The sequence below is a fragment of the Heptranchias perlo genome, chromosome 4 (genome assembly GCF_035084215.1).
Source record: "Heptranchias perlo isolate sHepPer1 chromosome 4, sHepPer1.hap1, whole genome shotgun sequence".
NCBI classification, from domain to species: domain Eukaryota; kingdom Metazoa; phylum Chordata; class Chondrichthyes; order Hexanchiformes; family Hexanchidae; genus Heptranchias; species Heptranchias perlo.
Window position 1 is genome coordinate 28250728 of NC_090328.1, and position 16074 is coordinate 28266801.

Consider the following 16074-nt stretch of genomic DNA (forward strand, 5'->3'; position numbering starts at 1 on the left):
AACCCATGTCAGTGCTGGGACCTGAGAGCTTCCTGGTCTGCAATTCAGTAACGACACAAGGCAGTGAGATGCCCCTGCTGATCCATCAAGTGAGAAATCATATTGTAGAATGGAATAAAAACACTTCGAGCTCAGTTTAGAATTGGAGGCCATATGGTTTGTATAAAATCAAAATCATTATTTTATGTGTTGTCCTAATGTATTCTACACAATCAACAATGACATGTCCATAGAGATGTAACTATGTAGTAAGGATTCTTGTACCCTATTTTTGTAAACTATGAAAACCAAAGCAATGATTGTACTGACTTCCCAGCAGTAATAAAACCTCTTGCTTTTTGGTTTGATGAGAAAATCTGTTTGGGAAAAATTTAAACTGGAATTTTGAGGGAGAGAGAGAGAGAGAAAGAGCGAGCTGCAGTCAATAAATGCAGTTCCACGTTTATTCTCAACAGGCAATGCATAAAATCCCCCCATGATCAAAACGACGTTTGGAATAATGACTAAAACTGTATTCAGAGATGTTTTCTCCTGATAATGTCCAGTATTGTGTATAACATTAAAGCTAATGACCTTTTAAGTACAGAGTCAAAATTGGAAACATTTAGAATTATTAATGCTATTAGTCATATTAAAGCTACTGAAATGTCATGTAAGTGTGTGTATCTACTCAAGGCATTATTCAGATTTGTTAGTTCCATGTATAGTGCATAGCTGGAAACTGAAGTGTTTAATAGATGTAATTAACTGCGCAAACTTGGTATACATATTATTTGCTGTGGTTGTATACAATTACGGGATCTGAATACTTAATACCAATATTTTGGGATACTTAATCAAAATATGTAGCAGAAGTTATAGAAAGTACGGAGTATAAACAGAACATGTTGTGTCACAGGATGGTGTGACTTGGGGTTGTGCTTTATACCCCTAAACTAAGATAAGCAGTATAAGCGAAGTGTGTGAAATAACTTGCCTCATTGTGCTGAGTGCCTTATACTGACTGAGTTGTAATTGAGTACTTACCAAGTTCCTCCAAAACTGGAAATGCCACTGCATGTGCAGGCACAAGTATGCTGTCAAGCCATGCATATGTACCTGAGTGTAATCTGACTTTGAAAAAGCCAAGTATCTAAGTGTGGAAGGGTATATATTGGCTGCACGAAAGTTGTAGCAACCTCCTGGTGTGCAGTCTATTTGATATGAAAATTCTCATGTACCAGGGCAATTAATTCTCCTTTGCTTGAGCCAAGGTGAATTGCTTTTCCTGGAAAATTGACAAACTATTTTTTAGTACATATTCTCTACCACAATGGCACAACAAGGTACTGCCTGAACTTGAGTTTATAAATTTGCCTTTGTACATTTATACTGTTTTGAGGTGCATTTGAGGTGTCTTCTGTTTCTTGGAAGAATAGTGAATATAGAAGATGGAACAGGCAGCTTCTGTTTGTGATGGAAATCAACTTTGCTGTATGTGATACATTTACCTTCATCTGAGTATTGCAAGTGGCTTTGTTTAACTAAAAGCCTCAACACATGGTTTGTTGATTTATACTATACTGTAATGCTATTTGAGAGCAAAAACATTAATAGGTTTTAAAATTATAGGGACACTTTTATGCAGGACATAATAGAGTACAGTAATTTGGTGAAAAATAAGGAACTACAAATGAACCACTGGCCACACATGAGAGCTGCAGTTTTTGAAAATTATAGTTAGCAACTGTTTATGGTAGGAACAAAGAACTTGCATTTATATAGTGCCTTTCATGACCTCGGCACCCCAAAGCACTTCACAGCCAATTTTTTTTTATATTCATACTCGGGTAGGTACTTTTGAAGTGTAGTAACTGTTATAATGCAGGGAAATGTGGCAGCCAATTTGTGTTCAGCAAGGTCCCATAAATAACAATGACACACAGGTTGTGGTTATGTTAACTGGACTAGTAATCCAGAGGCCTGGTCTAATAATCAGAATGAGAGTTCAAGTCTTACCATGACAGTTTGAGACTTTGAGTTCATTTTAAAAAGTTACCAAGTTATGGGAAAGTTGCTGTCCTTATCCGGTCTAGCATTTGTGTGACTCCAGTCCTATACCAATGTGGGTGACTCTCAGCTGCACTCTGAAGTGGCCTAGTAAGCCAATCAGGACAGTCAGATTGTGTAATAAATTCTGGTTTTACCTATACAAAGACAAAATTGGGCTCGTCAACAATGAAGATAGCTTCACATGCCACAGTCCTTGAGCTGATAATTTACCATTTAAGGCTTTGAGAGGACATGAATCAGCATTGCAATCTTTCCTAGTGATTTACACACTGAGAAAAGAGGTAGAAATAAAACAATTGGAAGTGTAGTTTTTGTAAAACTAGTTAAAACCAGGCAGTTCCAGTTTCTCACTCTTGTCTGTATTTAAGTAACATTTTATATTTCAATCCAATTAGTTGTCACTTCAATTGGCCAGGTGACCTGAAATGGGATGCTCTGTAGCAGTTGCATAGAACTACATAGCATGTACAGCACAGAAACAGACCATTCAGCTCAACAGGTCCATGCTGGTGTTTATGCTCCGCACAAGCCTTCTCCCTCCCTCCCTACTTCATTTAACCCTAACAGCATACCCTTCTATTCCTTTCTCCCTCCTGTGATTATCTAGCTTCGCCCTTAAATGCATCTATGCTAGTTGCCTCAACTACTTCTTGTGGTAGCGAGTTCCATATTGTGACCGCTCTCCGGGTAAAGAAGTTTCTCCTAAATTCCCTATTGGAGGCATTAGTGACTATTTTCTATTTATGGCCCCTAGTTCTGGTCTCCCCCGCAAGTGGAAACATCTTTACGTCTAAACTATCAAACCCTTTGGTAATCTTAAAGACCTCTATCAGGTCACATAAGAACATAAGAAATAGGAGCATGAACAGGGCATCCGGCCCCTCGAGCCTGCTCCGCCATTCAACAAGATCATGGTTGATCTTCCACCTCTGTCATTTTCCTGCACCATCCCTACATCTCTTGGTGCCTTTTAATATCTAGAAATCTATTGATTTCTGTTTTGCATGTACGCAATGACTGAGCCTCCACAGCCCTCTGGGGCAGAGAATTCCAAAGATTCACCACCCTCTGAGTGAAGAAATTTCTCCTCATAGTCCTAAATGGCCTACCCCTTGTTCAGAGACTGTGACCCATGGTTCGAGGCTCCCCAGCCAGGGGAAACATCCTCCCTGCATCTACCCTGTCGAGCCCTGTAAGAATTTTGTATGTTTCAGTGAGATCACCTCTCATTCTTCTAAACTGTAGAGAATACAGGCCTAGTCTACTCAACCTCTCCTCATACAACAATCCCGCCATCCCAGGAATCGATCTGGTGAACCTTCGTTGCATTCCCTCTATGGCAAGTCTATCCTTTCTTAGGTTAGGAGACCAAAATTGTACATAATACTCCAGGTGCGGTCTCACCAAGGCCCTATATAATTGCAGTAAGACATCTTTACTCCTGTACTCAAATCCTCTTGTAATAAAGGCCAACATACCATTTGCCTTCCTGATTGCTTGCTGCACGTTAGCTTTCAGTGACTCATGTACAAGGACACCCAGGTCCCTTTGAACATCAACATTTCCAAATCTCTCACCATTTAAAAAATACTCCGCATTTCTGTTTTTCCTACCAAACTGGATAACTTCACATTTTTCCACATTATATTCCATCTGCCATGTTCTTGCCCACAGACTTAACCTTTCTATATCCCCTTGAAGTCTCTTTGCATCCCCCTCAACTCACATTCCCACCTAGTTTTGTGTCATCAGCAAACTTGGAAATATTACATTTGGCCCCCATATCCAAATCATTGATATAGATTGTGTCCCCATATCCAAATCATTGATCTAGATTGTGTCCCCATATCCAAATCATTGATATAGATTGTGTCCCCATATCCAAATCATTGATATAGATTGTGTCCCCATATCCAAATCATTGATCTAGATTGTGTCCCCATATCCAAATCATTGATCTAGATTGTGTCCCCATATCCAAATCATTGATCTAGATTGTGTCCCCATATCCAAATCATTGATGTGAATAGCTGGGGCCCGAGCACCGATCCCTGCGGTACCCCACTAGTCACAGTCTGCCAACCTGTTAAACATGATTTCCCTATCATAAATCCATGTTGACTCTGCCAAATCATATTATTTTCTAAGTGTCCTGTTATCACACCCTTTATAATAGATTCTAGCATTTTCCCTACTACTGATGTCAGGCTAACAGGTCTGCAGTTCCCTGTGTTCTCTCCCTTTTTAAAGTAGTGGGGTTACATTTGCCACCCTGCAATGTGCAGGGTCACCCTTCCGTCTTTACTGTAGAGAAACGAGTCCCAGCCTGCTCAATCTTTCTTGATGGGTCGAACTGTCCAGTTCTGGTATCATCCTAGTAAATCATTTTTGCACTTTCTCCAGTGCCTCTTTATCCTTTTTTATTATATGGAGACACGAACTGTTCGCAGTACCCCAAGTGTGATCTAACCAACGTTCTATACAAGTTTAACATAACTTCTCTGCTTTTCAATTCTATCCCTCTAGAAACACTTAACATTCTGAGAGGGCTTGACAGGGTAGATGCTGAGAGCCTGTTTCCCCTGGCTGGAGAATCAAGAACTAGGGGTCATAGTCTCAGGATAAGGGGCTGGACATTTGGGACTGAGATGAGAAATTTCTTCGCTCAGTGTGTTGTGAATCTTTGGAATTCTCTATCCCAGAGGGCTGTGGATGCTCAGTCATTTAGTATATTCAAGGCTAAGATCAATAGATTTTTGGATTCTAAGGGAATCATGGAGTATGGAGATCGGGTGGGAAAGTGGATCGAAGATCAACCATGATCTTATTGAATGGTGGAGCGGGCTCTAGGGGCCGTATGGCCTACTCCTGCTCCTATTATGTTCTTAAATGAACCCCAGTGCTTGATTTGCTTTTTTATGGACTTATTAACCCATGTCTCTACTTTTAGTGATTTGGGTATCTGTACCCCCAGATTCCTCTGCCCCATTTAGACTGTTATCTAAGTAGTAAATGGCCCACTTATTCTTCCTACCAAAATGTAATACCTCACATTTATCTATATTGAAATTCATTTGCCAATTACATGCCCATTCTGCAAGATTATTAATGTTTTCCTGCATTTTGTCACAGTCCTCCTCGGTATAAGAACATAAGAAAGAAATAGGAGCAGGAGTAGGCCATGTGGCCCCTTGAGCCTGCTCTGCCATTCAATAGGATCATGGCTGATCATCTTCGACCTCAACTCCACTTTCTCGCCTGGCCCCCACATCCCTCTATTTCCTTCGAGTCCAAAAATAAAGCGATCTCAGTCTTTAATATACTCAAGGCTGGGGCTTGTTTCTCTAGAAAAGGGAAGATGGAATGGTGACCTGATAGAGGTCATTAAGATTATGAAAGGGTTTGATAGGGTAGACGTACAGAAGATGTTTCCACTTGCGGGGCAGACCAGAACTAGGGGCCATCAATATAAGAGAGTCACTAATGCCTCCAATAGGGAATTCAGGAGAAACTTCTTTACCCCAGAGGATGGTTAGAATATGGAACTCGCTACCGCAAGGAAAAGTTGAGGCAACAAGCATAAGACATTTGAGAAGAAGCTCGATAAACACAGGAGGGAGAAAGGAATAGAAGGATATGCTGATAGGGGTATTAACAATACACCCCAATTTGGTGTCGTCAGCAAATTTTGAAATGCTACTTGCGATTCCTGAGTCTAAATCATTTATGTAACATTTGAGCAATAGTGGTCCCAGCACCGATCCTTGTGGAATACCACTTCCCACCTTTTGCCGGTTTGAGTAACTGCCTTCAACATCTCCTCTTTATTTTCTGTTTTGTAGCCAGCTTGTTATCCATTCTACTACCTGTCCCGACTCCACATGCTCTGACCATAGTCATGAGTCTACGATGCGGTAACTTATCGAAGGCCTTTTGAAAATCCAAAAATATTACATGTACTGTATTGCCCTTGTCTACCCTTTGTTACTTCTAAGAACTCACTAACAATGGTCAAGTATGACCTTCCCTTTTGAAATCTTAATTATATTTTCAGTTTCTAAATGTTTTTCTGTTATATTTTTGAGTAAGGATCCCATTATCTTTCCTACCACCTACATTAAGCTAATTGGCCTTGAGTTCCCTTGACTGGTTCTATCTCCCTTTTTAAATATGTAAACGATTTTACAACACCAAGTTATAGTCCAGCAATTTTATTTTAAATTCACAAGCTTTCGGAGGCTTCCTCCTTCGTCAGGTGAACGATGTGAAAATCTGACGAAGGAGGAAGCCTCCGAAAGCTTGTGAATTTAAAATAAAATTGCTGGACTATAACTTGGTGTTGTAAAATCGTTTACAATTGTCAACCCCAGTCCATCACCGGCATCTCCACATCATTTTTAAATATGGGAATCACATTAGCTGTCTGCCAGTCCACTGGCACTATTCCCTTTTCTAATGTATTTGCGTGTGTGTGTGAGAGAGATAGTGACTGCTATCTTTTCCCTAACTTCTAATATGTGTGGATGCAATCCATCCGGACCAGAGGTTTTATCCTCTCTAAATTTGATTGGTTCATCTTATCTCCCCCTTTTCTGCCTCAAATCATGGAATCATAGAAAGTTATGGCACAGAAGGGAGGCCATTCAGCTCATCGTGTCCGTGCCAGCTGATAGAGCGATCCAGCTTAATCCCACTTCTCAGCAATTGGTCCATAGCCCTGTAGGTTATGGTACTTCAAGTGCACATCTAAGTACTTTTTAAATGAGTTGAGGGTTTCTGCCTCTGCCACCCTTTCAGGCAATGAGTTCCAGACCCCTACCACCCTCTGGGTGAAAAAATTTCTTTTCAACTCCACTTTAATCCTTCTACCAATTACTTTGAATCTATGCCCTCTGGTCACTGACTCCTCTGTTAAGAGAAATAGGTGCTCCCTATCCACTCTATCTAGTCCCGTCATAATTTAATATACCTCAATTAAATCTCCCCTTAGCCTCCTTAGTTCCAAAGAAAACAACCCCAGCCTATCCAACCTTTTCTCATAGCTAAAATTCTCCAGCCCTGACAACATAGTCATAAATCTCTTCTGTACCCTCTCTAGTGCAATCACATCTTTCCTGTAATGTGGTGACCAGAACTGTACACAGTACTCAAGCTGTGGCCTAACCAATGTTTTATACATTTCTAGCATAACCTCCTTGCTTTTATATTCTATGCCTCGGCTAATAAAGGAAAGTATCCTGTATGCCTTTTTAACCACCTTATCAACCTGTCCTGCCTTCAGGGATCTGTGGACATGCACTCCAAGGTCCTCACTTCCTCTACACCTCTCAGTATCCTCACACTTCTCTGGATTGAATTCCACTTGTCACTTTTCTGCCCACCTGACCAGTCCATTGATATCTTCCTGCACTCTACAGCTTTCCTCCTCACTATCGACCACATGGACAATTTTTGTATCATCTGCAAACTTTTTGATCATGCCCCCTACATTTAAGTCTCAATCATTAATATATATCACAAAAAGCAAGGGACCTGGTACTGAGCCTTGCAGGACCCCACTGGAAACAGCCTTCCAGTCACACAAACACCCATCAACCATTACCCTTTGCTTCCTGCCACTGTGCCAATGTTGGATCCAACTTGCCACTTTCCCTTGGATCTCTTGGGCTTTTACTTTTTTGACCAGTCTGTCATGTGGGACCTTGTCAAAAGCCTTGCTAAAATCCATGTACACTACAACAAACTCGTTAACCTCATTGACCTTCCTTGTTACCACCTCAAAAATGTATTTATCTTTTTTGATCTCTTCTAATGTCAAACCCTAAATGTTCGTGTCCCTGTTAAATACTGAGGCAAAGTAATTATTTAATATTTCTGCCATATCGCTGTCATTACCTGAGAGTTTATCGTGTTTATCCCCTAGTGGCTCTATCCCAATCCTGATTTTTCTTTTGTTTTTTTTAATTCGTTCATGGGATGTGGGCGTCGCTGGCGAGGCCGGAATTTATTGCCAAATCCCTAATTGCCCTTGAGAAGGTGGTGGTGAGCTGCCTTCTTGAACCGCTGCAGTCCGTGTGGTGAAGGTTCTCCCACAGTGCTCTTAGGAAGGGAGTTCCAGGATTTTGACCCAGCGACGATGAAGGAACGGTGATATATTTCCAAGTCGGGATGGCGTGTGACTTGGAGGGGAATGTGCAGGTGGTGCTGTTCCCATGTACCTGCTGCTCTTTTCCTTCTAGGTGGTAGAGGTCGCGGGTTTGGGAGGTGCTGTCGAAGAAGCCTTGGCGAGTTGCTGCAGTGCATCCTGTGGATGTTACTTAATGTCTATAGAATACTTTTTATGTTGCTTGATAATTTAATCTTGTAGTTTCTCTTTTTTTTAACTTCTTTCTTAACCTTTTCGTATTCCCTTTTGCCATCCTCTCCTTTGTTGTCTTTGTACTTAGTGTATGTCTTTTTCTTTAGTTTCAGTTTTTCCCTTATTTCTTTATTTATTTTATTCATCCATGATTTATCATTACTGGCTAGTTTGTTCTCTTTTTAGTGGGATATATTGCTCCTGGACACTCTTGATCACCATTTTAAATGTTGTTCTATTTTTGCTGTTCTGTTTCTTAGTTTATCAGTAAATTTCTACAGTTTATTTTCCCTAGTTCTATTCTCATCCCCTGAACATCAGCTTTTTTCCAATTTATTACTTTGGTCTTTGTCTTACTTATATCCTTCTCACTCTTGATCTTGAACCTTACTATGTTGTGATCGCTATTGCCTCGGTGTTCCCCTTCACTTACTTCTCTTATCTGTTGTGATTCATTTCCCATTACTAGATCCAGCAGTGCTTCCACTCTTGGGCTTTTTACATACTGGGTAAGAAAGGAGTCCTGCACACATTGTAAAAACTCAATTCCCTTTACCCCTTTATCTGCCTGTTCTTGCCAGTTTATTTGGGGATGGTTAAAATCTCCACTTGAAGTTATTTAAAGTCACATCTTGTTCATCTAAAATTAAGAAGGCTTTGAAAGTCGAGAGGTTTTAGAAGGCAATCAGAAGATTTTCAAAAGTTTGAAAATGTAAAGTAAGTTTTAAGAGGTTAAAGTTGTGCTAGATCCAAATGGAAACAGAGAATTCTTCCTATGGCACCTTGCTCTAGACACATCAACTGCTGGAAGTATCTGCAATTTAACCTGTCCCATCCTTTCATAATTTAAAAAAATTCTAGTATATCACCATGTAATCTGCATCGTTCTATTGGGGGGAGTGGGGGTGGGGGGGAGCACCAATTTTTCAAGCCTTGGTTTCTGTATTTCCTCATTCCAGGCATCATCCTCGTGACTCTGTTGTCCCTTCTCCAAAGCCTCAATATCCTTCCTGTAGCATGCAGTACTCTAGCAGCCTTTTATTAAGGGTTTATGTCGGGTTTATATTATATACCTCTGCTGATGAGCCCTAGAATTCCATTACCTTTTTTTTACAGCCGAATCAACCTGAGGTGCTGCATTTAACGTTCTGTGAACTCGTACTCTTAAAATCCCTGTGCTCTTCCACAGCACTGAGCCTACTTCCATTGAGTATAATTACTGTTTTTTTTAATCAAAACGCATCTCCTCATACTTACTGACATTGAATTCAATCTGCTACTTTTGAGTCCATTTCCCCCATCTTATCAATATCCCTTTGCACCTTACTTTTGAGCTTCTAAAGAATTAACTATACCTCTGACTTTCATATCATTTGCAAGGTTGATAAAATTTGCTTTGTCTCATTGAGCTACTTTTGCCTGTTGAACTAGCCATTAGAATGTGCACTTTGTGACACTGAACTGCTCTGTTTCTGTTTCGGGTAAACAAGCTGGATACCTCCGGTCAATTGTTAATGAAGAAACATTGGTATCTCTGTACATCAGCTTAGTCAGCCTTCCCTTCACAGGGGGTCAAGGAGAAGTCTTGGTATCATATGAGTACTGACAGGGGTATTCAAGGTCAATGGAAAAATGAAATTAGCAAAATTGTAAAGGTGTAAATGTAAACAAATGCTAATTAATGTGAAGAGAAATTCAAAACCAGCCATATGTGACTTGGCTTGGGAGGCAGGGTATCTCACAATTGTCTTCTAACTCTTTCTGACTTAGTGTGCAGGAAGAACTTTCATGTTGAAGAAAACATTTTTTTTTAATTTGTTTCCTTCACACTCTGCTTCTTTATTTCAAGTTCTGTCCTTGTGAACTACAGGCTTGAGTCAACTCACCAACACTGTGTGTTTTTGCTCTTATGACTGCTATTGTTACTGTTACAGTAGTGAGAGATTTATGTAAAATACAATTGCACAAATCATTAGGAATTGCTAAAATTTATCCCAAATGTTGTTTTGCAGTACTTATACTAGAGTAGATATTAAAAATCGATTCACACTCTAGTTATAAAATGGATGGTTAAGTGGGGATAGTTTGAATCCTTCCATGTATTCTTTAATGAAAAAACAGAAAAATACTAAAGAAAAATAGATCAAAGAAAAACAAACCTAAAGTCTTAATCTTCACCTGTCATGGACAAGGTGGTTACTTCAGTACATGCAGAAAGCTCGTCAACAACTATGACAAACGTAATCCATTCTGATGTGTACTGTCCTACGGGCTGCTTGAATATGAATTTAGCTGTTGTTTAGAAATAAAGCATAGAAATTTTAGCATGGAAGGATGCCATTCAGCCAACTGTACCTACGCAGGTGTTTGCTCCGCAGCAGAGCTATCTATTCTTATCCTATTTCTTTGCTCTTTCACTGTACATTTTAATATCTTAACTTTTCCTTGATTTATCCTCTCAAATGCTGCAGTTGTTTTGGCTTGAATAGCCACTTGAGCTGTGGCATTCCATAGTTCAATAACTGTGTGGTGGAAAATAATCATGCTAACTTTTATTTATTTCTCTGGTATCAATTCTTAAATTTATGAACTTTGCTATTAATTCAGTGACTAGTAGGAATGTATTTACTAGCTCAAACCGTACAAATTTTAAATCTTTCCATTAGACTTCCCTCTTAACTTTCTCTGCTCTGTTGAATTCAGTCCTAGTTTTTCAATTTTCTCATAGCTATATCCTCTCATATCATCCTAGTGAATCTACATTACAATTTTTCCATAGCTACAGTATCCTTTCTATAACGGGGTACTCAAACTGTGATCTCACCAATGTCTTGTATAGATTCTTCATCATGTCCTTGCTTGCTTTTCATCCATCGCTCTCGCTCGTACACACTCACTTTTTTCCAATTTGCTATGAGCAGCACCAGAGCTGCTAAAATTATTTGTTCCAATTTGGCTTTTTCTACCTGTAATCTTTTAAGGACCTGTTGGCTGTAACAGGTTTCTGTAGCTAATTTATTTTTAAACCAGTACTTATGAATTGCTTACACATTTACGTATTAGTTTATTCGTGTGAAATATTTTTGTAACCTTATATATGTTAGACATTCAAATATTGTTGAATATCTCCAAGTATTTATATACTTCATAAGATTCCATATAGCATCATAAGTTTGTAAAATTTTCCAAATCTACGTCTTCCTTAATAATCACTTTGTGTTGGCATTAAAGCTTTTTCAGTAAGCCCTGTTCTTGAAGTTGGCAATTATGTTTTAAAGAAGGGTTTCCTTGCAAATAATGAAGTTAATTTTGCAAAATAATTTATATACTTCTGTTTGGCTTTGTATAATCACTTGTGCTGTTCATGGAATTAGACCAAGACTCTGGAGAAAAACTCTGAAAATATTTTCACACTAATGGTAATGATGTTGCTCCAGTGAATAATGAACTTCCACAAGTTGATTTGAATTTCTCTTTATTCATGTTGTTTTGTATTGTCTGTTTGCAGCTAGTAGCTGGAAGTGTTGTAATGTCATTTGAGGAGGTCTGCCCAGAGCGAATTGACCTGATTCACAAGAATTACCGCAAGCTGTGTAACCTGTTGGTAGATGTGGAGGAGTGGGGACAGGTCGTCATAATCAACATGCTCACTCGCTATGCACGAACACAGTTTCTGAGTCCATGGAAAGAGGTGGGTATTGTGCTGAGGAAAGAATTCTGTCTTTTTCATTGCCTCACATGCCTATGTGTTTGCAAAAGTAATTCATTGCCTATGCTTTGAGATGTGTCTGAGACATAAGGCAAGCCTCTTCACAAGTCAGTATTCAAATAAAAAGATTTTAACATTTATGTTGAATTGTTTATGAATATCCACACAAGGATGAGATTGAACTCCAGTCACCTGATTGTTAGCTATTTGTTTATAATAATTTATAACTAACTTAAAATAACTTCTTTTTGCTTTTTTAAAAATCATGTTCTATGTACATGACTCTTGTATTACACCATATGGTCTTCCCAGTAGTTCATTCTTGGAAAATAGACTGTTTACAAAATATTTTAATTTTTACAGAGGAAACTGAAATACAAAATAAGTGAAAGCAGATATGTACAACTTCAGTTATCAGTTAAGTGTTGAGCAATAAATGTATCTTTTGATTATATACTGGCATAGCAGTCTAAACTGGTTAATCTGGAGTAATATTACTGAAGAAAATCCAACTAAATACTACTTGTATGTTCCATTTCCCATCCTCACCTCCAGTCATCTCTCTCCTTTTTTGTTTCAAGCTTACTTTCTCTATCCTGTTAAATATATGTTGTATAACAACAGAGGTGAATGTTTTCAAGGCTGAAAGTCCCTGGCTTATCAAATTTCCTCAGATTTATTTCCTCTGATATTGGAGATCAGCCTCATTGCTCTCTGCACTGCGTCCAGTGTCTGGTTTATGTTGCTGCAAGCAGTACTCCAGGTGTGGTTTGACCAGGGCACAGTACAGCTCCAACTTGACTTCTGGGGAATTGAATTCAACTGATTTGACAATAGAACTTAGCTTTCTGTTGGCTTTGTTTATTGCTACTTCACACTGTTTAGACATGGTTGGATAGGTTTCCGTCTTCACCGCTTGGGTATTAATCTGGTGGTACAATCGCCTACCATTTATAGGACCTGCCCAATTTTTATTCCATTGATTTAATGGAATGAAAATCGGGCAGGTTCTACAACATACAGTTGATTCACTCCACCGGATTACTGCCCAGGTGGTGAGGATGAAAATCGATCTCAATGAGTGACAAGTCAACTGATACCTTTTTAAGTCTCTAAACTTCCCCCTCAGCAATTTCTCTTGCAACAACAATTTGTATTTATATAGTGCCTTTAACATTAGAAAAAAAAACATCCTAAGGCATTTAGCAGAGGCATAAGCAAAAAAAAAATGGACCCTGGGCCCAAGAAAGGGCAACAGAAGTTTGGTCAAAGATGGGTTTTAAGAAGAGGCAGAGGGATTTAGGGCAAGGAATTGCAGAGTGAGGCTTAGATGGCTCAAGTAGGTATATGTGATTACTGTTTTTCCTTAAAATATGCAATATTCGATATTGAACTTAGTTTCCTGTCTGCTTTCCTGCTGCATTATTTCTTTCCACCCAGGTTGTTCCCTCTGCTTTTTTTTCTTGCCAACCCATTCATGTTGCTTTTTTTATTTGCTTCCAGCTGTTGCTTTCCAGATCCATTATTTCTTTAGTTCCAGTTGAACCATACCACCAACATGTACCAGATGTCAGCCCAACCCATTTAGCTCTGTGGCCAACATGATCGCAGTTTCACGATATAACAACTTGCATTTACTGTAGCATGTTTAACATAGTCAAGATTCAACCTCAATTTAGGTAACTTTTCTCATGACTGATATAAAAGTCCACTTTCATAGGCAAGTCTTAGCTCCCAAATTAAAATGCTATTTTCTGCATAAATTACTGTGGGATTGCATGCACCAGACAAACAATGAACCCCTTTAATGTTACTAGATAACACACACAAATTCCACCGCCAAAGACAGACATCAGCCATGCCCAACACTTTTATAACCAGCTGTTAAATGGATTTATTCACAACTAGAAATAAAATCAGAAAATGCTGGAAACACTCAACAGGTCAGGCAGCATCTGTGGAGAGAGAAACAGAGAATGTTTCAGGTTGACTATCTTTCATCAGAACTGGAAGATGTACAAGATGAATAGCTTTTAAGCAAGTACAGAATCAGGGAAAAGGGGCAGGGGGGCAGAGAAAGAACAAAAGGTAAAAGCCTCTGATAGGGTGGAGGGCAGGAGTGTTTAAATTGAAAAAGGGATGATGGTACAGGCAAAATGAGGTGATAATGGGACAAGTATTGAAATAAAAGGTGGGTCCAGAGAAGGTGTAAATAGTTACAGCAGAGAGGGAGGAAACCATGGAAAATCTGGCAAAGCAGAGAAGCGTCCCATGGCTGGGGAATGTGATGGAAGAAGGTAGGTGGACCCCAGGTTGCGGACCACCCCGCCAGCTGTGCAGGAGATCCCCATCCCAAGCACCAGCCCATGCCTCCGCCACTCCCAGTGGTTCTGGTGCAGCCATCCTCCATTTCCAGCACCTGCTGTCCGAGAGAAAATGGGAGCAGGGTTAAGATCAAAAGTTGTTAAACTCAATGTTAAGTCAGTAAAGTGCCTTGTAGAAAGTAGAGATGCCATTCCTTGAGCTTGCATTGAGCTTCATTGGAACAGTGCAGCAGGCGAAGGGCAGAGAGGTGGGAGCGGGATGGAGAATTAAAGTGGCAACTGATCGGAAACTTGGATCCATGCTTGCGGACTGAATGGAGGGGTTCGGCAAAATGATCACCCAATCTATGTTTGGTCTCCCCGGTGTAGAGGAGACTGGTGCTTGAGGTGTGGATCCCCTATCGGTATATGGATGCTGCCTAAGCTGCTGAGTCTTTTCAGCATTTTCTATTTTTATTTCAGATTTCCAGCACCTGCAGTATTTTACTTTTATTCACAACTAGAGTTATTTACAGCAGCAACAGTAGAAACAAGGTGAAGAATTAGTTCAAACGCCGCAGTCTGGAGCTAGATTACAGAGTTCATTGGCAAACCAGTCAGATCAGATTTTTTGAGAACTTCCTTGCAGAACCTGGGAGAAACAAATGCTTATTAGAGAAAGATAGAATCTAAATCCTTAACGGGTCAACAGAATACTGTCTCCACAGCTCATGTCCTGGCAAATTTTGACATTTATTTCCAGGATTCCCCTTTGACAGAATAGCAATCTATTCTGAAGATGTTTACAAGGGGCATGCACTGTCAGTCTAATGAGGTAGCAAGCTAACAGTTTGTTGGGTAGCAATCAATTGACTGATAGACCGGAAGTATTTCAGTTGGACTTGATACTTCATAGAATCATAGACTGATACAGCACAGAAGGAGGCCATTCAGCCTATCGTGCCTATGCTGGCTCTTTGAAAGAACTATCGAATTAATCGCTCTCCCCTGCCCTTTCCCAATTGCCCTGCAAATTTTTCCCCTTCAATATTTATCCAATCCCCTTTGAAAATCACTATTGAATCTGCTTCCATCACCTTTTTGGCAGTGCATTCTAGATCATTATAACTTGCTGCTTAAAAAAATTTCTTCTCATTTTGCCTCTGGTTCTTTTGCCAATTACCTTAAATCTGTGTCCTCTGGTTACTGACCCTTCTGCCACTATAAATAGTTTCTCCTTATTTACTCTTATCAGAACCCTTCATGATTTTGAACACCTGTATTAAATCTCCCCTTAACCGTCTCTGCTCTAATGAGAGCAACCCAACTTCTCCCATCTCTCCACATAACTGAAGTCCCACATCCCTGGTGCCATTCTAGTAAATCTCCTCTGTACCCTCTAAGGCCTTGACTTCCTTCCTAAAGTGTGGTGTCCAGAATTGACCACAATACTCCAGCTGGAGCCTAACCAATGTCTTATAATGTTTTAGCATAACTTAACAGTTCTTCAATTGATATATGAAGATACCAAGGATGTTCTTTCTCTTCAAAGGGTTACTGTATTCCATTTAGAACCGAAGAAGTTTACAGCTTAGAAGGAGGCGATTCGGCTCATTGTGTCTTTTCCACGTTAAATTGCATCTACCACCCGT

The 16074-nt window shown here is 39.7% G+C and overlaps 1 protein-coding gene across 3 annotated transcripts in view; it reads left to right on the top strand.

The window, feature by feature from the left end:
- Positions 1–16074, top strand: part of ap3b1a (adaptor related protein complex 3 subunit beta 1a) — a 240440-nt gene that overhangs the window by 70688 nt on the left and 153678 nt on the right. For all 3 annotated transcript variants that reach the window (XM_067982676.1, XM_067982678.1, XM_067982677.1), the window contains exon 7: positions 11919–12101. In XM_067982676.1, coding sequence (XP_067838777.1) covers positions 11919–12101 — 183 coding nt within the window. The remainder of the gene's footprint in view (positions 1–11918; positions 12102–16074) is intronic.